Source organism: Urocitellus parryii, chromosome 1 (genome assembly GCF_045843805.1).
Source record: "Urocitellus parryii isolate mUroPar1 chromosome 1, mUroPar1.hap1, whole genome shotgun sequence".
Lineage (NCBI taxonomy): Eukaryota > Metazoa > Chordata > Mammalia > Rodentia > Sciuridae > Urocitellus > Urocitellus parryii.
In genome coordinates this window covers 154,330,348-154,353,208 of record NC_135531.1, presented here as the reverse complement: position 1 = coordinate 154,353,208, position 22,861 = coordinate 154,330,348, and the positions used below count along the sequence as shown (strand labels likewise).

At 44.5% G+C, this 22,861-nt stretch overlaps 1 protein-coding gene across 4 annotated transcripts in view; it reads right to left on the bottom strand.

Moving 5' to 3' along the window:
* Tenm2 (teneurin transmembrane protein 2) overlaps positions 1-22,861 on the bottom strand; it is an 881,534-nt gene that overhangs the window by 169,162 nt on the left and 689,511 nt on the right. For 3 of the 4 annotated variants that reach the window (XM_026407438.2, XM_026407439.2, XM_026407440.2), the window contains exons 6-7: positions 13,754-13,876; positions 843-1,048 (exon numbers count right to left, since the gene is read on the bottom strand). In XM_026407438.2, the coding sequence (XP_026263223.2) occupies positions 843-1,048; positions 13,754-13,876 (329 nt within the window). The remainder of the gene's footprint in view (positions 1-842; positions 1,049-13,753; positions 13,877-22,861) is intronic. The other variant, XM_026407441.2, reaches the window with a different exon arrangement.

Below are 22,861 nucleotides of genomic sequence, written 5' to 3'. Positions count from 1 at the left end.
CGAATCCACCAATCTTCTGCTTTATGGACTTGCCTATTCTGAACAGTTCATATAAGCGGAATCATACAATATGCAGCTTTTTGTATCTGCCTCTTTCCCACTAAGCATAGTGTTTTCAAAGTTCATGCATGTTGTAGCTTGAAATAATGTTCCATTCCTTTCTATATCTGAATAATCTTCCATTGTATGGCTATGTCACATTTTTTTTTCTATCCATTCATCACTTGGACATTAGAGTTGATTATACTTTTTGGCTGTTCTGATAATACTGCAATATCCATTGGCATATATTTTATAGAAAACAATGTCTTGCCGGGCATGGTGGTACATGCCTGTAATCCCAGCAGCTCAGGGGGCTGAGGCGGGAGGATTGCAAGTTCAAAATCAGCCTCAGCAATTTAGCATGGCCATTAGCAATTTAGCAAGATCCTGTCTCAAAATAAAAAAAAATTAAAAAAGGGCTGGGATATGGCTTAATCATAAAGCACCCTGGGTTCAATCCCTGTGCCAAAATAAGTAAATTAGTAAGTAAGTAAATAAATAAATACATAAATAAATAAAACAAATAATAATGTTTTCAATTCTCTTTGGACACATAGTAGATGTGGCATTGCTAGGTCATTTGGTTATCCCATGTTTAACCTTGGGAGCATTGTCAACCCCTTTTGGGGATTGAAACACCATTTTCATGGCTCCTGGCAATTTACAGGGTTCCAGCTCTCTGCACCTTTGCCATGCCTGTTACTGTCCAGGCTTTAATGAGAGGTGTCCCCGTGGGTGTAAAGTGGCATGTGCATATGCATACATTTTTAAACACATAGTTACATGGAACCTGGCCATACCTGGGCATGCGATGGTGGGAGTCCCCTTCTTATATAAACACCAAAGAGAGCGTCCTTGCCCAGGGAGATGTTGAACTTTAAGAACTGAGGCTGACTGATGTGAATCTGTGACCTCCAGAACACCCCTGGCGGGACTTCCTGTGTCACCCTCCGACCAACTTCGGCTTCGCCACTGTCTATGCTGCTGTTTTTCAATGACCAGGGCACTGGAAAACAGGAAGAGACATTGAGTCAGTGACAACTATATACATTAGTCGGCTCTACATTTCTGTTTAATATATCAGAATTATTTGTTTCAATATTAAGATTAAACATATGGCAAGAGTCTCTTGAAGTCACAGCTAAAACATTTAGGTTAAGTAACAAAGCTATAAACTCATATCCCAGAGTTTGGCACAAGACTTTCTAAAAATTCTGTGATTACTTTTACCGATCAAATATAATAAGATCTGGAGTCAGATAAGTACATGTGAAGCTTTCCACCATCCCAATATGTCTGGAATGCAAAAATTATCAACAGGGAAAGGGGGAGGGTGACGTTAAGATGGCTCCATATTTAATTCCTGAAGACTTTCACATTATTCTTTCAAGCACAAATAAGTCCAATAATGACACATTGGACAAAAAAATCAGTACAAATAAATAAAATAACTCAGAAGAAAATGGAGGGCTGATGGGAAGCTGAGCCCGTACTGAGTTAATTCTTTCTCAGAGAGTTACAGGGAGGGGTCCGAGATATGTGGAGAAGCCATGCCTCTCTCGGGAACATCTCCACATCTCCGCTACGTTATTGGAAATTGCTTTTATTGAAAATACCAGTTGCCTATACTCAGCATCCTTTTGATCTTTAATAACAGGAGTTTGAGAAATAATCGGTTTTGAAAGAGGTGTCTTCGTAACTGTGAACTAGCTGTGTCTCCTACACTTCTGAGGGTGATTTCCTTTACCACCATGGAATTGTGTAGAGCTGGGAATTGCTAATAGTTGCTCAAGAAAAGAGAGCGGGGCTGGGGCTGTAGCTCAGTGGTAGAGTGCTTGCCTTGCACGTGTGAGGCCCTGGGTTCGATCCTCAGCACCACATAAAAATAAATAAATAAAGATATTGTGTCCATCTATCAGTAAAAAAGTATTTTAAAAAAAAAGAAAAGAAAAGAGAGAGGGTGCTTCATATTCCTTATCTCCCAAATGGGAAAAACCTAGTCAGAAATCTGTAGTGTAAAGGTCATTTGCAAGGATTTCAAATGGATTTTGAGCTTTGATGGGACATATAAAACACATATCTTATCACCCGCCTATCTTCTTCAGAACTTCTAAACCAAGTGAAGACAAACAGAAAGAATGAAAGTCGTTCTGTGTCAAGGGTCTTTCTCCTCTGGGTATTGATCACGGAGGTGGCCCTGCAGCTTGGACACCTTTTCTAACCTGAGTGTGGAGAAAGTTCCCCTCGTAATGTTTAGAATCTTGAAAATATTTGTTCATATCTGGTCACCACACATTGCAAAGGGTTTGGGATGGTCAGGAGAAACGATAAAATCCACAAAGACCAGTGTGTAAGGTGAACAAACTCATCCACCTCTGCAGAGCTTGCTCCTCTGCTATCTCTCTACAGCATTAACACAAGACTCATGTGATCTTGGCCTCAGTTTTCCCATCATAAAATAGAAAGGTAACATTTTTAGTCTCGGAAGCTCTTGCATATCTAAATTAAAAAAAAAAACACAGAGTGACTTGAAAGTACAAATTTATTTTCTCCTCTTTTTTTTTTCCCCTTTAACACATGAAAGGACAACTCCATTTTATTGTGCTCAAGAGTGGGTCAAATAAGAAGGAAGCAGGAATCCAAGATAAAGTAGGAGAATCACTGGTTTGGATCTTATGAGATACTTCTGACCTCTAGGATGGTCAAGTTAGGAACTGAAGTTTGGAAATCTCATTCCACAACATATTTAAGAAAAGAAACACCAGAAATCCTGAGCAGTTTGGATCTTTAGATGGGGACTGAAGGTTTTATCCCACACCTTAACATCTTAATGCAGGCTAGAGTTTCTACCAGGTGCTGATACAGACCTGCTGGGGAAGGAATATGTGTCAGTGTTTTAAAGCAGGGACCCCCCCCCCCGCCCCCTGCAGAGAAGGCCTGGGTGCGGATCTTGGCTTTGATGCTTCTCTCTGTGTCTCAGTGTCCTCTGGTGTCCAGTGGGGGGCACTGTTACTATTTTTTGTCTGGTTACTATGAGGGATTACTGAGTTAATCCATGCAAAACTCATAGAATGAATTCTGGCACAAAATAAGTCTTCTTATTATCGCTAAGGCTCTAAGCCCAAAGAGAATGTGGTTTATTGGGGGGTTTTGCTGAAATCATGGCAGGCCCAGGGGGAAATATTTATTATCAGAAGTTGATCAGAAGGTCTAATTACCATAAATTAGAAATTAATCTTTACTTCAAAATGCTGCTTTTGATGGATACCACCCTGCCCCAAATTAAGATTTTGGGGGAAGGAATATAATCAAAAGGAAACCGTAAGAAAGAGAGAGAGGAAAAAAAAAAAAACCTCTGAAAAAGAATACTTTGGAGGTCTTTGATAGAGATTAAAAGCCATCCTAGCAACGTGTATGGCAACAAGTTGAAGGAGTGCACTAAAAATAAAAAAGAACTTTAAAGACATCATATCTTGAACCTTAATGAGATGTGCCTGCCTTCATGTCTGCGGGGCTTTCAGGGTTTGCAGGGCCAATGGCAGCATATGACAAAGAGGCAGGAAATTGGCACCCAGGAGACCTCTGAGCTACTGTGGAAACCAACATGAATTTTGATCACATCAAGCCAAATGTGGATGCTGGAGATACACAAGGAGGCTGGCCTCCAGAGAATCTTTGCTCTGGAGAAACTCAGATATGGAGGCTCATAGGTCTGGTTCTTATACTAGTGGGATCTCTTCTCTTTTACTAGACCCCGGATTTAGGATACTGAGCTCAGTAAATTGATTACTACTAACAGTGAGTACAGGGCACCTTCCCAGTGGTATTCCATGCTCCCTTCCTTCGTATTCCATCCACCAAAAAGGTGGTGCACCTGGGGTGTAAAGTACACGTTTTGGGAACCACAGAACGGGGCTCAAATCCCAGCTCTACTTCTTCCACACTGTGTAACCTCTAGTAATTTGCTGAACCTGTCTGGGCCTCCAATCCTTTTTTTATGAAATGAGAACCACAGTAATACTACCTCACAGAATGGGGTAACAAGTGGACCCATAAAGAAGACTCAGTGCAGGGCCTCGCACGTAGTAACAGTAAAATAAATGCTATCTAGTTATGTGGAATGAAATAAAAGCAGGAAAAATGATACAGGAAAGCATCTGGCTTTCTTTACAAAATAAAGGATCTTTTTTTTTAAGAAAGAAAACTCTGAGTATATGATAAACATGTATGTGTGTGTGTGTGTGTGTGTGTGTGTGTGTGTGTGTGTGTGTGTAAGTGTATGTCCACTGAAAGAATCTAATTCTTTTGGAATCAACTTTTAACCATGAGAACAAGCTTAACCTAGGGAACTGGGGCCTGGCCCAGGTCAAGTTCACTGTTACAGCCAAGCTGTCCTTTCCCTCATGACACCGTTGCTGCTCCTGTGCAGACCAGACAGGTTCAGCTCCTTGTTGGTGTTTCTGTAACAACTTCACCTCCTTCTGTCTCAGCTGGTAACATGGCGGTTGGCATCTAGAATTGCTTTTGGTGTTTTCCTCCAGTTCTCCCACTGGACACTGTGCTCCCTGGGGTCAGGCAGAGCTCTGGAGTCACCTCAGGGGCCCTGGGCTGAGCGCCTGGTCATCCGTGTGTGCTCTATACCATGATGCTGAGCAGCAGCCAGCTCCACCTGCCCATCTGGTGGGTATTTTATCTACACCATGACCACGTAAAGGAGCTTTGTAAAGCTGCATGAAAATGGAACTTAGATAAAAAAAAAATAGATTTACCTTTGAGAGCTTATGTGGCATTTACTATTTGAAGAAACTTCCTTATAAAATCTTTTTAAGAGTTATGAAAAAACTTTGAATTTATCTTTTGTGTGAAATAAACAAATACTTTGGGGAGATGCAATACAGTAGAAAAGTCCTTTAGATTAAGAAACCCCAATCGGGGGCTCTGCCCCTGATACTTAGTGACCTTGAGCCTTTGGTGGAAGGAATGGGTGGGAATGAGCTTTCTGCTGATGGACTTCCATTCTCATTACCAAGCAGCTGTGGGTTGAAAAGGTCTAGCTCTCAAGGTCTTCATGGCCCTGCCTACAGGAGATGTTTGGACTCAAAGGTGTCTTAAGTGGCCTACAGAGGACCAGGAGGGCCATCTTCTCAGTGTGTCCAAGACTATGTGAGACAGTGTGCAGGGGCCAGAGGGGGAGGAAGTGTTAACAGAAGGTGACTTTACTTTTAATAAACTTGATGCATTTAACATACTGTATCCATACTATTCAATAGCTAGAGACTGCTTTCACAGTGAATTCTCCAGGTGTGTGACAACTGTATTAGGCTTTGCAAAAAGGGGTTTTCATTCCACCCACAGATAAGTACACATACATACTGTATCTGTGTGCGTATGTGTATGTACATATATGTAGTACATATATAACTATATATGTATGTATATTTAATTCTCATTTTGAAGTAATTTCAGATTTACAAAAAAAAAAAGAACAAAAGCATCACCAAGAATTCCTATAATCATCAACCCAGATACCACAAATGTCATATATATTGGCTTTATCATTCTCTCTAAATACATATATGCGCATATATATGTATAGTATATACGCATATATATATATATATTTGTATATGCAGTAGCTCTCTGCATCTGTGGGTTCTATATCCACAGGTTCAAAAAACTGCAGATCAAAATTATTCAGAAAAAAATTGAACATGTACTAAATATGTGCAGATTTTTTTTCTTCTCAATATACCTTAAATAATATAGCCTACTATTTCCATAGCATTTGTACTATATTCGTTATTATCATGAGGTGATTTAGTGTATATGGGAGGATGTGTTATGTTATATGCAAACAATCTACCATATTATGTAAGGACCTTGAGCACTTGCAGGTTTTGGCCTCTGGGGTTTTGGAAACCAATTCCCACAGATACAGAGAGATGATGGTTTTTGAGTATATATATAGAGAGAGATATTTTTTTTTGTCCTGAAACTTTGAAAGTAATTACCCACAGATCTTCCTTTACCTCCAAACACTTGTTTATCTAGAAAACAAGGACAATCTTTCTTCAGAACCACAGTACAGATATTAAAGGCAGGAAATCAACACAGCTATAAGGTAATATTTAGTCCACACATCTCATCGTAATTTCCTAAGGATTACACAAGTCCTTCTTATAGCAAATGGGAAAAAAGGTCCAGCCATGCCCGTCATCCTAGCACCAGCACCATGACTCATCCCTAAAAGGACATCACTGGGAGACAAGCAGCAAGGAAACACGTGACCGAGGTTCTGTCTTTAGCTGCAGGGTAGGTATCCTCCTGTAGGGACAGGTGTCCTCCTATGGGGTAGGTGTCCTCCTACGGGAAAGTCTGGATCTCAAGGGGGCTCAGGAGAATTGGTTTAGCTCAGCTCTAATAACCTCTAGCAAGGTGATTTTGGGCTTGTCACCACCCCTCTGTGATCCTGTGTGGTGTGCTCATCTGTGTAAGGGGCTGTTTCTGAGGATTAAACCATGTGACATGTGTGGCGCCTCTCCACCTTTCTGCTATGAATGGCAGTGCTCCCTATGTCAACCCTAACCCATGTCCTGGATTTGAAGGGTAACATGTGTGACAGTCTAATTGGGCTGCCTGATGTAGGCATCATTAATAAAGGATGGCCAAGGGTGGAGGGGGCCTTAAGGAAATGGGAAGTCATTTTCCAGAGCAGCTGGAATCACTGTATAATGAGGTCAGTCTGCCTGTGGACTGGGAGGGCCAGAGCACAGTCATATGCATTAGGACGCAACGGCCAGGGCAAACCCAGGCACACGTTCATTCCTCCAAATGGCTGGTGTTGATGTGCTCCAGCCGCCGCTGTCTTGGGCCACTCTGTGCACCTGCCTAAGTAAAGAGCAGCCAGATTTTATTTAGTTAACAATGAATAATGAACATCTAGGCATGGCGGGCAGGCCATTCCTTCCTATTTTCATGCAGTCAACAATTATCCAGCACACACTATAGTAATAGATAACCTGATGGTCCACATCAGAGTTAGGGTGAAGGTCATATTCCCATTCTCTCTTATCTAGGAAGCCTGCAGTGCAGGTCCCCCTGGACTTGATTTGAGTTGAATTGGGGGCATCAGGAGAAGAGGCACTAAGGAGGACCCTGAAATCACTCTTTGGAAATCTGGCCAGTATTCTTGGGTTCTTGGCAATGCCTGGGCATAGCGTCCCGGAAAGCAGGAGGGAGTCCAGCCCACATCTCCCAGAGCTGGGACTTCCACGGCAGACTTTTTCTGTCTCTCCATGAGATGCACAATGAAAAGTGGAGATGGTGATCATTTTGCTCTAAGAAGCAGATGTCTGAGACAGGATGGGTCTGGCTAGCTCATCTCCAGCTTAAAGATGAGATGCCTGTTTTTTTTTTTTTTTTTTTTTTTTTGAGGCAACACTAATGATCAATTTTACAGGATCATTCAACTCTATAACTCTACGGACGACTGCACATGTAAATGTGAAACTACTGCCTATGTCTGAAACATGTACCTAAAATTTCAACCAGTTAAATAAGACGGATGTCGAGCAAGACGACAGCCTTCCGTGGCCACATTAGGAGCTAATCATTTCAGAAAATGTTACCATAATTCATTTATGGAAACAGTGAAACTATTCCCCAAACAAGTGATAAAGTGAATGGACTCCTAGTCGTACAGGGAAATGAGGCCTCATATTAATACTTCCTAACTTAACCCAACTCCAGAGGAACCTCTGCATAAATCTGCCTTGCCGATTATTCTGCCTCACATAATTTTATCTATTGCAAATAAAGTTGAATTCAGAATATTGCTCCAGTCATTACACCTCGTTTCCATTTATTTGGGAATCAGGACAACCATCTGAGTCCGCCGTTTAACCAACAAGAAATTGAATAGATTCTCCTTAGGACCTTAGCGTCACTGTCCAAGAGCACAGCTCATCCAGGTTGCTAAGCCTGTGAGCCTTCAGCTGCTGACCAAGGGCTGTTCTTCAGGAAGCAGCCTCACCCTGGGCTCCTGAACCCAGCAGCAGTGATTTTTTTTTTTTTTTTTTACAAAATCCTTCAGCTCTAGGAATTGAATATGGCCTTTACATCTTTAGAAACCTCAATTTGTTCCCTTAAAGTGCTACTGAGAGAGTTAACAAATATTAATGCCTCTGACCAGTCCAGTTAACTTACTTCTGCATTGATAATGTCATTGAGTTTATTGGTATTATTAATAGTAGCTGAAATGTATTGAGAAGCTATTTTGCCATGTGATCTCTTAGTGTCCTTTATTCTTTTTTTTTCCCCCGCCAGATGATAAAACCAATGATGTAAGTTAAGTGACTTGCTTAAGGTCACACGGATTTTCAGTGGAGGAACTGGGATCAAAAGCTTCATCTGGCAGACCCCAAGCCCCCAAATTTAACCACGAGGTGATCAGACAATGCACTGCATATAAGGGATATGCAGAAGCGTGAATCCAGAGAGCAGATCTCTGGGTGTGCAAGCCAACCATGAGAAAAATGATAGATAATGAGATCAGGAGCAAATTCAGTGGGAAGGGAAATGGCTCTAGTTATTCACACCCACATCAACCACAATAACACCAGGCAAACAGACACCATGAAACCCAGAATGGGGCTGTGGGTGTCAGTCGGAAGCACAAATCCACCAGTGCGATGCACTTGAGTGGTACCCATCTGTAGCAAGGGTAGAACCACACAGTCTCCACAGTGAGAGGTGTTACTATGTCAGTGTGCAGGCTGCTGCGGTATCTGCCAGTAGACGTGCGGTAATGTGATGTTTGACTCAAGCATAATGACCCCTTGTCCTTCTGGGAACTTCACTGACTTTGGAAAAGCCCCATGCAGGGAAGTGATCATTTTGAAACTCTAGGCTGTGTGAATGGAGCGGCTGACTGACGGGAGCCAGAGGAAGAATTACCAACCTCCCTGCTAATCTGGCTCCTAGTACCACGCATTAAGCCAACTAGTAAAAATCATTATGAAGTTTTTGCTGAAAGGGCAAGTGTAGGAAAACATGTTTCTAAACAGAATAACAGTCTTTGCCATTTTTTCCAACTTGCATACCATCTGGAAATTCTGATTTTTTTTTTCAAAGGGTAGGAAAGAAATGTGCTTCAGGCACAAATAAATGTTTACAGCTGAGTTATAAACCGAGAATGGTAGGGCTTAAAACAGACAGGCTGGCAGTCATGAAGCTCAAGCTGCAGAGAGACAATGCTGTGGGGAGCCGGCCAACCTGTTCTACACACATGAGCCCTTTTGAATGGGAAGTCCTGCTTCCCACTGACCTCATCAAGCAAATGCTTGGGAGGAAGTCCTCATGGGGGGCTCGTATCAATTCTTCCAAGGTAAAGGAAAGAAGATGAAGGGGCATTATCGTCTGTCTTGACACTAGGAAAGCAAACTTCCCTTTTGGAAAGCATGACATCTCATAGGAAGTGGCAGCCCACAGAGACTTGTTAAGTGGACCAATGGAGAGACGCCATGAGGACGTCAGTTGACAACATGAAAGATCCATACGTTGCTGCTTATTAAGTGCATGTTCCCACGTGCAGTGTTTGACAAGGTGATTTGTGCAGGACAACACATTTATGAGGGACTACCATTCCAGAGATGAGCAACTAGAGGCAGAGAGAGGAAAAAGGACCTGCATGAAGTCACACAGTCTCCAAGAGAAACCGCTGATATTTGCATCCAGCCAGACCAGCAACAGCATCTTATATTCTAGGTAATTTTGCATTAAAAGACCCTCGAGAATGTATTATAACCAGTGCTTGGTGAGAAGAAAAACTAATATATTGGGAGTTTGAGCTCCTCCCTCTGGTCTCCCACAATTTGTGCATTTATTGGAAAAGTAGAAGTGGATTTGGAAAAGACACAGGACAAGTCGTCATTTTTTTTTTTTTTTTTTTTTTTTAGTAAAGGGTCAGGTGGTAAATATTTCAGGACTTGTGGGCTGAAGTAGCCTCTGATGTACTGACTGAGCTCCACTGTTGTAGAGAAAAAGCACAGGGGCAAACATGTGAGCAGATGTGCATCACAGGCAGCTGGGTAGAGGTGGTCACTGAGTTGGGGTTGGCCGACTTCTGATACAGAAGACACTTTGAATGTAAAATGAGTCAAAAGTTCTGAGGCTAATCCATGAAATACTACTTGGGAATTTATTCTTTCTTAAAGTCAGCGACCAATTGGGTACCTATGCCGTGCCTCTTTAATACTCTTGTGTACCTTGCCTCGAAGCCCACCCCATCAAACTGGGATGACTTTTATCATCCGAGCAGGTCAGAATACCGTATTGACTCTTCATTCTCAAGGCTTATCTAATCCCAGATCTATAGAGAAAGCGCTCCGTGTCCTCTTAATGAAGATGTATGAGTTCATTCCTTCGAACACAGAAACCCACATGAGACGGTGAGTGGCTCTGGCAGTGTTGTGTGCCGCTTCTTCTGGATGCGAAACCCAACAACCCTCCACGTTAAGGTTTAATTGAAAGAGAGCGGAGGGAAAAATAAGCCATGGACAACGACAAATGGAGAAGGGAAAGGAAGACAAAGCCCAAAGAACATCCTCTCCCAACTAATTAATCAAGTGCTTTGTTTCCACTAACATATCCACGCGTGGAGGCTGCTCTGTCGATTAGACGCCCTTCCAAACCTGAGCAATGTAAATACTCCTCAAGACCAGGCAATGAATTCTCCATCGATGTGCCATCTTAGATGGGACTCCCACGCCTGTGTTTTGCTTACATTTTAATTTACTCCTGCTGGATACTTACCCAGTAATTGCTTAATAAGATTAACCTCCCTGGCAATGTGTGGTGAATCTTGATTAAACATCGGCGTGAAGGATTATTGTATACCACAAAAAAATGGAGGGGGTGTTATTTAATTAACTTATTGCCAATATGTCTTGATTGTCTCTTTGAAACACTGGAAAAGTAGTCGATGGGCATCGATTCAGGTTATCTAAATGTATGGAATTGGGGAGCGGAAAGGAGGGAGGTCACTGGGTTGAGAAATTCTAGTCACATTCCCTAGGAGTGAGGAGAGCATGAGGACATTGTAATCTTTCCAGTCATTTGATAAGACAATCTATAAAACAAGAAGAGATCTGACATCCTCAGTCACTGGAAGACTACTGTTTTGGTATTGGGAAAGGAAGTGTCTGGATTTATATAATTGAAAATTTTCACCCTTTTTTTCCTTTTACCCTTTTTTTTTTCTAAGTATCTTATTGACCAACACATTGGGCAATGATTTAGCAAACATTTTGTCTGTCTCATAACTCATTTGGAAAGCATCTGAACTGGTGATGTTACACGACTTGCACAATATTTTTAAAAGCGTGTTGTTGTGTGGGAGGGGAAACTTCTAGTGGTTCCAAAGACACAATGGAAAGTGTCTCCTCATGTGTTAATTAATTCATTAATCGATTTTTTTTTGATGTTGTTGCAGATGAACAGAATGCCTTTATTTTATTTGTCTATTTTATGTGGCGCTAAGGATCGAACTAGTGCCTCACAGGGGCTAGGCAAGCGCTCTGCCACTGAGCTACAGCCCCAGCCCTCATTTGTTAATTCAGAGGAGCCCATTTGTAAGGCATGTTGTCTGAGATGAGTTTTCTTCTGTTTTCTGACCATGATGGCGGGGGGATGTCACAGGGGAGAGGAGCTTGGAAATGGAGCTTAATCCCCAGTGGAGGGGTGGCTACTTTAATTGATGGAGATCTGTGCAGATCAGTGATTTCCATTTGTGAAGGACGCTATTTAAAAAGCATTTGTACATAACTTCAGAATGCAGACACACCAAATGCATTCCTGTGCCTGATGATAAAAGATGCACATTCACTTTTAAATGTGTATTCTGCATTTTTCTGAAAGGACGGGGTGCTGACTTGTGGATTAAGGGATATTAATGGATAAGATGTGGCAGAGATTCTCTAAGCAGGTTCCAAGAGCATCTCCGTTGACACTCTAGACTCCAGAGAGGGGAGATTCTTTATCACGGGGGCCGTCCTGTGTGGAGCCGGGTTTTTACAGTATCCCTGGCCTCTCCCTGCTAGATCTACCTCCTGCAATTGTGACAATTGAAAAACTCTTCAGACATCACCAAATGTCTCCTGAGGGGCGAAAATACCCAGGCCAAGAGTCAGGGCTGTAAAGGAAACTGAAGAAAGGGATGGTGTCAAGTGCCGGAGGTGAATGGATTTCCAATCTGAGGCCAATAAATTTGACTCTGGGCTTTTTGGTCAGTTAAAGCAGAACATGGTCAGTTAAGGCAAAGTATACTTTTCATTCTGAGGTTGAATTTTACTTAGTTGATAATGGGAAGCATATTATTTCATCTGCAGATAAAACTTTTTCATGCTTACTTAAAGGTAATTTAGTGGTATGATTGTGACAGATGAGAAACCCATTCTTAAAGACTAGATAAAAAGAAAAGTCATAGCTGAAGCTTCAGAACAGCTCTCGGGAGAGTAACCTATAGAGCACTGGCTTCTCAGGATGGCTAATGCACATTTCTGAGGGTAGAGACTTCTGGAATCTTCTCTGTGGAAAACAACTGACCTATGGAAAGTGCCAACATCTTGCCCAAAGGTGCAAAGGGCACAGATCTGAGTTCAAAGTTGCACCTGCCTACTTGATTGCTTTGGAGTAAGTTTCTAGAACATTCTGGAACTCAGCTTCTCAGAGATGATTTCCCTCCCTTTAGAGCTGATGAAGTTACAGTGCTAAGCCTGGTGTGCAACAAGTGCCTAATAAATGTTCCTTCTTTCCTTTTGGAAATATCCCTGTGGTTATTTTAAGAAATGGAGGGAGGGTTGAACTGGTTATATATTCTAAGAGGCAAATTCTGTGTTTGGAGTAACTCTGCAATACAACCTCTCCTGTTTGTGATTTCCATCCTGAATTAAGCAAACCCTAACACCGCCAAGCCCTGCTTGTGGCGCCATTGGCTGTTCTTGTCTTCTAATTGCTCCACGTTCCCACCGCCCTACAGTTCTGTTTTCTCTCCTCCTTTTTAGCACCTTGTTAGCACCTATTTTTTTTCCCTCTGCAAGAATACAGTTGCCTGATTGCTTCAATAAACATTTCTATTGTCCCCTTCACTGTTCTGAGAAGAGAGGCTTTGTTGCGGAGTTGTCAAAACTCCTTTCTATTCTCCCCCAAAGCAGAACAGCTCTGAGCCTGTCTCTTGCATGCCAAGCCAGGCGTGCTTGCTCCCCAGGGAGGCTGTGTCTCTCCTCTGGGAGAGGGACCCAGTCTAGTGGCATGTGCGGCCTGCTGCTCCCCGCCTTCTGATTAGGCGGGACTTTCTCCTGCTGCTGCTGCTGCTGCCGCTCCAGCTGCTGCTGTTGCTGTTGCTTCTGCCTGGGCCTTGGGATGCTTTCAAGTAGCTCTAGACCTTGCCAGTCGCTGTAGATAGCATAGGTATGCACATTGCTTGGAGCAGGCACTGAGCCAGCTCCAAGCGACTCCAGCCAAACACAGCTAACAGACAGGAACAGCAAACAGCTTTTAACGGGGGCACCTATGAAAGGCAGCAATTTTTTTCCTTCCCCTTTCTTTTCCTTTTTGCATACCTTCCAAGATTTGGATTAAAAAACCTGAACCAGCTGGCGAGGGCTCTGAATTTTCCTGTGACCTCCAGGGCAAGCAGCAGCTGGAACCTCACCTTTGCCTCCAGATGGCAATGTTGCCCCATCATCGTTTCCTGGTAAGCCGGTCCTTATCCCATTGTTAAAGGTGTGTCCATCTGCCGGCTGGAGTTGCCAATTGAGTCCGAGCAGATGCATTGCTGCAGGAGAGACAAAGTAATGAAAATATGAATAGATAATTCAGCAATGCAAATGTCAAGGGGGAGGGCCAGGTGCCTTTTTTCCAAGCGATTGCCTTTTAAGGAAACTGCAGTTCAAAAATGGCTTGCCCTGGGCCGCAGGGATTAGCTAAATACAGAAAGCATGTCAATCTGAGTGGCTAGGTCTCCTTTTCCTTGCTGCAGCTCAAAGCCTCAGCAGGGAGGATCCCTCCTGGTGGACGAGGAGGGAGGAGAAGGCAAAGCCTAGATCTCCCAAAGGGTGCCTCCGCAGAGGTGGAAACGCCCCTTCGGAAGCATGGTGACGGGGACACTCCATCACATCCATCTTTTCCGGAACTCTGGAGGCAATGGAGTTAGACTGGTAGTCCGGGGACTTTGACAAGGATGGTTTCTCCCAAACTACTCGAGATACAACTCAGCTTCAAATCGAGGCTATGCAAATGGCACCCACTTGCTGGTCCCTACTACACCTGCTCTTATATTCCCACACAGCCAGCAGCACCCAAGGTGGATTGGTCCGTTTGAAAGCCTGCCTTTCCCTTTTTCAAATTTTAGAAATATATTATCTCTTGCACCATTCTTCATGATAAGTGGATCCCTTTCAGAACATTGTGGAAAAGTTTAGGAGTGGGGGGGCGACGATGATAGAATGGAGTCCTTTCCTGAAAAGCAGTACTATTCTCCCCCCCCCCCCCCAGCATGGAATGGGACAAAGTGATCCAGAGCACTGCCTGTTCTTCACCTGGGAAACAGGTGTGTGTGTTTGCAGAAGTCTTACTTCCACGTGCACCTTGAACCTCCAAAGAAACTTCTGGACTTTCTGTTACTGTGCCCCAAAAGGACCCCCCAGCGGGTTTAGCTCAGCACCCCCTGACCACCATGCCTGATGGTTCTTGGCAAGGTATTTTCACTGAGTAGAGTGAAAGGCAAATCCCAAGCACCTGGATTCTTTCAAAGCTCTTATGGAAGAAATGCTTCATTTGTGAATAAATAAGAAGTTCCTTCCCTGTGTATTTCCCATCTAAACAATAACCGTGCCTGTCTGTCTGGTGTTTCAATGGACACAGGTTGACGCTGTTGCTACGTTCCCGGCTCTGCGGGAAAGAAAGGACTGTTGACAGGGGAAGCTTCCGAGTTTGAAGCGGGGATGGGAGAAACAGTTAACCACAGGAAACACAATTAACAATGCTTAGGAAATTGTTCACATGGCAATTAATTCTGCATGCCTACCACCACTTAAAGTCAGGCTGCATTCTATTAAGGTTAAAAACCTATCTTCAAACAATACAGCTCAGATAGATGGCTGCAGATTAGGGCGGCGAGGTGTGTGTGTGTGTGTGTGTGTGTGTGTGTGTGTGTGTGCTCTCGCGCGCTTTTCTCTTACGCGCTTTACCATCTCAGAAACACATTTTCTTCCTCTGCGTTACTCTGAAGGGTTCAGCCTGCTGTTGCAACTTTTTGAGATGATAAATACTAATAAGAATAAGTGACATTTACTGTACACTTTCTGTCAAGGTAACACCTAATTTTCTCCTGCAGTTTATCCATTCTATGTAGGTCACTTACTTGAAGAGACCAGATTCTATTGCCTCAAATAATGACATATTTTCACCATACAGAGGTCAGGAAATGAGAACTAATCGTGGCGGCTTTGAGATAACGATAGCTTCTGATTTGTAATTACCAGGTGATGGGAGCCAAGGAATTAGCTATTTTCAAATGTTTTTTTTTTTTTTTTTTTTTTTTAAAGATGCTGGTGGGTTCTTGGGGCCTGCCTGGGCTGCCACTGCCATGCTGAAGATACAGCCCTTTGGAGGAGGGTCTCTGTGAGTCAAGGTACATGCCTACAGGTGACAGGTACCAGCTGCATTTTGGGGCCAGCCATAACCACAAGCTTTGACTTTCACATCTGTAGAAGGAGGCAGTAGCGCCCCCTGCAGGCAAAGACATCAACCTCCCCCAGGAACCACCCATGGTGAGCTATCATCAAAACTGCTGTCCTCTTGCAGTGCTCAGTCTTGTCACCAGGGAACAGAGCACATTGCAAGGGTACACTCTGGGAGCACAACAGACCCTAATCCAACTGAACATACAGGGGATCTCCCAACACTGCGTCCTCTGTGGTTTCAAGGTCGCCTCCCTTCCCCCTCCACCACTTCCTTTGGTTTTGTTTGGAGTTCCACAGTATCTTTTTACTTTTTTTTTTTTTTTAAATGTATCCTGAAAACAAGAAAACCAAAGACAGGGTGCAAAGGGTTTGGGTCAGAGTATACGAGTGACTTCACAGACAACTCCCAGAAGTGAAAAGAGAACGCAGGAAGTGAGATGGAGATGGGGAAGTGGGGAAAAGCCAAATCTGGCGAGCAGGAGACCCGTCCTCCCAGCAGAGGCAACGCAACAAAAATGAAACTCAAGTTCAGGCATATTTCCTGTTGTTGGATTGAACGGTAAGTAAATAAGTGAGAATTATATCGGGGGTACAACCACCTTCTCGTTGTTTGGGGGTGTCTGAAATAGGCTTTTGTTGGCACTGATTTTTTTTTTTCCCCTTGATCAGCCATTCCTTGTCTCTTACTTGAGTAAGAAAATGAGACTATCTTTCTGGCCTGTGGGAACGGACTCAAGGGTCCTTAGGATAAAGACCCAGGGGAGCTGGGAAGTAAATGAGTTTTCTGACTAATGAGAATTCTGCTTCTTATTCTGCTCCTGATTTGTTCTATGGGTTCGGCTGAGAAATCAGCCTTTCAATCAATCTCTCCCTTTACCTTTTTCAAAGGTTTCTGTCACAGGTGGGTTCCTTAAGGCCCAGAGAGAGGTGAGGCACCTGTATGCCCCAGAAAATCCAACAGGGCCTTACACCTAAGTGTATCTGAGTTTACCAGAATAGGGGAAAACTTGGAAGCCTGCCTTGCGGAGCAAAATATGCTCGTAAATAAAAACACATAATACAAGGGGCAGTGGGTGAGATAAAATGGCACTGGTAGCAATATAGACTAGTTTGCAAAAGAAGGCTGCTGCCAATTATGGAAGCCCCCCCAGGAGCATGGTGGTAGCTGTTTGTTTGTTTTTTTGGTACTGGGGATTGAACCCAGGGGTACTTAACCACTGAGCCACATACCCAGCCCTTTTCTTTTTTTATTTTGAGACAGGGTCTCACTAAATTGCTCATGGCCTCACTAAGTTGCTGAGGTTGGCTTTGAACTTGCCATCCTCCTGCCTTAGCTTCTCAAAGCTGCTGGGATTACAGGCATGTGCCATTGCACCCAGCCAAGGTATGGCAGTAGCCATTCTGCAGACATTCTCTGCAGGGAGATGCTGTTGTCACCCTCAATTTGCCAACTATTGACTGAAGTTTGATTACAGGGAGATTTCATAAGCATGGTGGAATTGCAACAGGATGGAGCCTCTCTGCTTCATCTTTCATATTGATCTTGTTACAAAGTCTATGGGCAAATGGTGTCTCAGCAAAGCTTGTCTGTCTCAAAACTTGTGACTTTCTCAGTGGGGTTGATCAATGGCTGTCCATCATAGGTACCCCGGCCCCCTGCCCCCAGGGAGGTTACACTTGATGAGCTGGTTGAATTTGGGTGTGGCCATGTGACCTGGCAGCACACACTTTATTGCATAATCATCCTGGCTCTTGAGTAAAGGTGGCATCAAAGCCATGGTGGTTCAGTAGAAGAACACAGAAGGAGTAAAGAAAGAAACTGTAATTTGTGAGCCACCTAGGGTTTGGGGTTCTTTGTTACAGAAGCATATCTGAGCCAACCTTGACTTATAAAGAAAATGGGAGATGCCATTTTTTTTTTTTTTAACGAAAGATCTTTGTCTATTCTTTAGAATTTGGGTCAGGATCCTTTCTGAAACTCAAGCAGGAAGGGTTAACCCTTGTTCAGGGCCACTGTTGTTGTTTCCAGCAACAACAAAATGTAGTTCTTTGAACATTATGCCTTAGTACCGCCAGCTCTGATGAACTCTCAGAGACAGATTCAGGAAGCTGAGAATCCTTGGAGTAGACATAGTTATGGCTACTACATCTTGAGATTTTGTGTAAATGCTGGATTCACCAATTAACATTTCACTGGACAAGAAATCTTGGAGGCACTAGGGTGGTCCCTCTCCATTCCCTCCCTTGAATAGTCCAGCAACTCATTCCAAAAGGTCCTTCCGATTCAGGCCATGTTAGGGTCAGAGTTGAAATGAGTTTGGGAGGCCTCTCCCTGAGTCACCCCCCACTCTGGTTGATAGCCAAATGTACCATTCATCATGATTTATCAGGCTCCCCCCCCCCAGAGAGACCCTGGGATAGAAAAATAGGGCTCCATGGGTCAGCAAGGATGGGTCGGAAAGGGCTCCAAGGAGGAGCTGGTGGAATCCAGGTGGCAACTGGGAAAACAGCCACTAAAAACACAGCCAAGTTCTGGAAGTATCCCTCTGGCTAATTGGAGAAAACTTTCACAGAGTGTTGAAAAGCAACCAAGGCCATATGGAAGGACCACACACAGATCCTGGGTTTCAGTAAGAACAATAAGTAGACCTACCTGGAGTTAGTTTGATGATTTCTTATTGAAGTTGCTATGTTTTGGTGCCAGATGGGCTCTGAAGAAACACTCAGAGGGAGCCAAAGTAGGAGAGAGAGAGAGAGAGGGAGGTTGTGGGGGAACCAAGAATTCTCCAGCAGCCACAGGACAAGGAGAGGTAGGCCTGGAAAAGTGGTAGCTGCGAAGGGGGTTGTCTGAAATAGTAATCAGGGTTTGTGTGGGCCCTGCTGGGTGCCATTTAGGACCTTCCTTGTTCATTGGCTGGCAGAGGATCAACCTGACAAGAGAGTCAATCAATATGTCAGCAATACTTCCCAGAGAGCTGCTCAGCCCCTGCTTGTCAAAGAGGGCAAACATGGAAGCCACGGATGCTCTCTGTTTGCTGAGCAGGCCCCCAGGAGCAAGGGGTATCTTTAAAGATCAGGCTTGTCGATATATAACCCGAGGAAGAGATTGGACTTTCCTTTGAAAATGGAAGACTGCAGGCCAGGCAGAGCTCAGGGAGGGACCCAAGGGATCTGAGCCCGCTGGGTCTGGTGGCTGAGTGTGCCGTGAGGTGCCCAGGGGGGTCTTTGAGAGGACGGCAAAGCACATTCACAAACCCCGGAGGATGTCGGGAAGGGTCAGGCCTGGGTCTCCCTGACTCTGCACCAACCAATTAAGTCCACAATGCCAGGACTCCTGTGGGAAACGCAGCTGATTCCAAGATTCCAAACCACCCCTGCTAAGAGGGGGACACTGCAGCAGGATCATCGGGGCTAACCCTGAACTCAGGCACGCAGCCGGGAAAGGCACCTTGGCAATCAGCGGTGAAAATGAACACATGCAAATGAGCTTCCTCAGTGATGAGGACAATTCACTTTTATTTGACAATGTACCAGGGATTGGGAAAATCACTTTAACATGGCATTTGTTCATTACTTATCATTTAGCCAATGTTCATGGAGCACCCACTGTGCACGAGGCGTGTCCATCAGGAATAAAGCCACCCAACAAAACAAAACCCTCGCTCTCATGGAACTTATGTTCTAGTGAGCGACGGAGAAATGAAACAGGATTGAAAAGCAGAGTGGGGGTCCCGGAGTGCCAGAGGGGTAGGGGATGAGAAACTGGAATTTTTTTTTTTTTTATGTTTTCTAGTTTCCAACTGGCCAGGGGTGGTGTCTGAGCAAAGCCCTTAAGGAAGTGAGACAGCAGCCGATGCTGACAGAGTGGGGAAGGGATTCTGAAGTGGAGTGGAGAAACAGGGAGGGAGTGGGAGCAGGTGCATTTGGGGGGACTGTTTTAGTCAGCTTTTGCATCACTGTGGCCAAAAAATTTGACCAGAACAATTCAGAGGAGAAAAAGCTTCGTTGGGGTTCACGGTTTCAGAAGGATGGCTAACTCCATATCTCCAGGACCAAGGTAATGCAGAACTTCATGACAGAAGGGCTAGGCAGAGGAAAGTGGCTCAGCCCATGGCAACAGGAAGCTGAGCTCTGCTGACCAGCAAGGAACTATAAACCCCAAAGGCATGGCCCCAGTGACCTCTTTCCCCAGCTACACCCTACCTGCCTGTAGTCACCATGCGATTAATTCATTCAAGTGGGTGAATCCACTCATCAGGTTACACCTCTTATAATCTAATCATTTCACCTCTGAAAATCCTTGCATTGTCTTACACAGGAGCTTTTGGGAAACACCATATAGCCCAATCGTGATCAGGACTTTGCCTTTTCTTTGGATGAGATTCGGGATGTTGGAAGAATATTATTTTGAAGAAGATGAAAGCTCATTTTATTCCGTTCTCGTGGGAAATGCTAATATAATCTACATCGTATAGATAAGGAAATTGGGGCTTACACAGAGGTTAAGTGACTTGCCCCAAAATCACAGAGTCAGCAAACAGAAAATCTGGAACTCAGACCCTGACACATGCAGAAAGCGCTCCAAACCCCATGGTGTCCTGCTAGTGACTCCATTCCACTTTTTTTTTTTTTCTGAAGGACACCTGCCCTCTGGGTTTTCAATCACTACTTAGTCAAGACTGAGCAGGACTGGAAATTCTTATCAAATATTGCTGCTCATGAACAGATACCTCCTTTTGTATATAGTCATTAGTCCACCACGAATATGCCCTTGGGCAGGTACTAGAATGCTATTTAACTTAAAAAACAACAACAAAAAAACCCCCTTGCCATTGTCAATATAAAATCAATCTATTTGGCACCTTCGGTGGATGGTCAGGCTGACTAGCAATCAAGTTTGGTGACTTTTCCCTGTCCAGGTTGCTTCTTGTCATTTTGGGGTACAGGTGAGGACAGTGATTTTTTTTCCCTTTCCTTTTTGAGGACAGAGCGGGAAGCCTCTGTGGTGCCTTAATGACATTCTTTTTAAGAACACCGTCAGTGCCAAAATTACCGACTGCCTAAGAGAAGAGATGAAGATAAACCATGAGGGATAACATTCTCGAAAATGCCTTAAGTCTTAAAAAAGGAGTTAAAAAAAAAAAAAGCCCTTCTCACTGCCTTGGTGAAATGATTGTCTTATTTTCCCCAGACGGTGTTGCGATCCACTGAATGGAATAAAATTTCAAAGCACCACATGGAAGTGACGCCCACAAATCCCTTTCCTCGTAATGGGATTTGTGCACCCATCTCCCAAGAACGCTCTGAAAACTTGCTTGTCTCCGTCCAACTTCCCGCTCACAGCTTCCAAAATGGCTGCAAAGCTCACGCCCCAGGAATTGCACAGGGAGAGGAAGGATGAGCAGGGGATGTGATCCCCGAATCCTAGAATCCTAGCACACACGACCGATTGACAGGGGAGGGGGGGCTCTGCGGAAACACCACTGCGTGCATCTCTCCGGCACTCTCATCTTCCAGCTGTGGTCCTAAAATGTCCTCAGCAGGGATTTTATCTGTTGCTTCCTAATTCTAGACTCTTGCAAAAAGTAGAGAGGCTTTCTGTCCCCTCCTGCATGTCTGCCGTGAGGACAAGGTGACGGTTCCATGAGGCAGCTCTGGGACCTGGGAGCAGTATGTTTCTGAGACAAGAAGAATCCACACAGAAGGACCAGCACATTAATCTGTTCTGGTGACAGACTCAGGATGGTACTGCTAGTGCAAAGTGGGATGAGATTAATCAATTCCTGTGTTTGGAAGAAGCAAGTGAGGCTCCTTACAGCTTATGGATGTACAGAGCCCTGGGGTTGGTGTCCTCCCTCACCTGTCCCCTTGGATCTCCTGTTACAGGTGCACTGCAGGTGGCCATGTTGATACTGTGGGCCGGTGCCGTCTGGTGTGCTGCAGTGACCTCTAACGACACCCTCTTGCTCTCAGCATCACCAGGCAGATCAATACGCAAGACAGACACCCACGCTCCAGCCACTCTCCTTTCCCTGTGCAGAGAGCCCGGGAATACGCCCGGCTGGCGGGCTTCGGATGCCACTCAGGCAGGCCGTTGTCCGCTAAACTGCTCATCCTCATGCAGATAAACACACGCCTGGAGCCGCGGTCCACGGTCCACACAAGGTATCATTTCCCACCTCAGACCACCCAGCTCCTGCTGCTATTTTTCCCAGGGAAAGAAATAAAATAAAAGCCTTTCTTTCTCTAAGAATGGGCCCATGTGATCAAAATACCTTTAGAGAATGATAATATCGGGAGGTTTTATTCACCAAATAAATCATGGTCTGGGATTTTAAGAGCTTTTGTGATAACAAAACACATCCCCACAATCCACACCTAGACACCTAGACGCATCTTTCTCCCGCCCGAGCTTGTCATTCAGTGTTGACAACCCAAACAATATTTGTCTTTCTTCAGAGAGCAGCAACCGGCAACCCTGTTAAAGAGAGGGCAGATCCGCCAGACCACAGACGACAAAGGAAAGGCAAGCCGGGCGGCACATGGCACATGGCCACCGGAATCCTAGGAAGCAGACATTATGAATGTTTTAGAGGATAAGATGTCATATTGATCGGGAGATGTGCAACGTGTGCTGGAACAAAGAGGAGAACTCTCCCATGAAATACAGCCTTCTGCGAGGGGGAGCCGCGCGAGGTCAGGCGTCCGCCTGTTGTGGCCCTGGCCAGACTCTGCTCTCCAGCAAGTTCTTCCCTCAGCTGCTGCAAACAAATGGAGGGAGGGGGCGGCTTATTTTCTATCCTGAGTCCTGGGCCAGCCCCCAAGCAACAGCTTCCAAAGAGTCCTCTGATCTGAACTCCAGGGTCCACCATCTGGCAAGTGGAAGCCGGACAGAAGAATAGAGACAGAGAGGGGCTTAGGCATCAGGCCAAGGAGTAACCATCCCTGTTCTAGGCCCCGGGACACAGCAGATTCATTCTTGGCAGGGTTCAAGTTTCTGCTCTGCTGTTCATAAGCAGGTGACCCTGGGCAAACCTCTCTACCACCACTTTCCTTGGCTAAGCTGAAAGCTAACA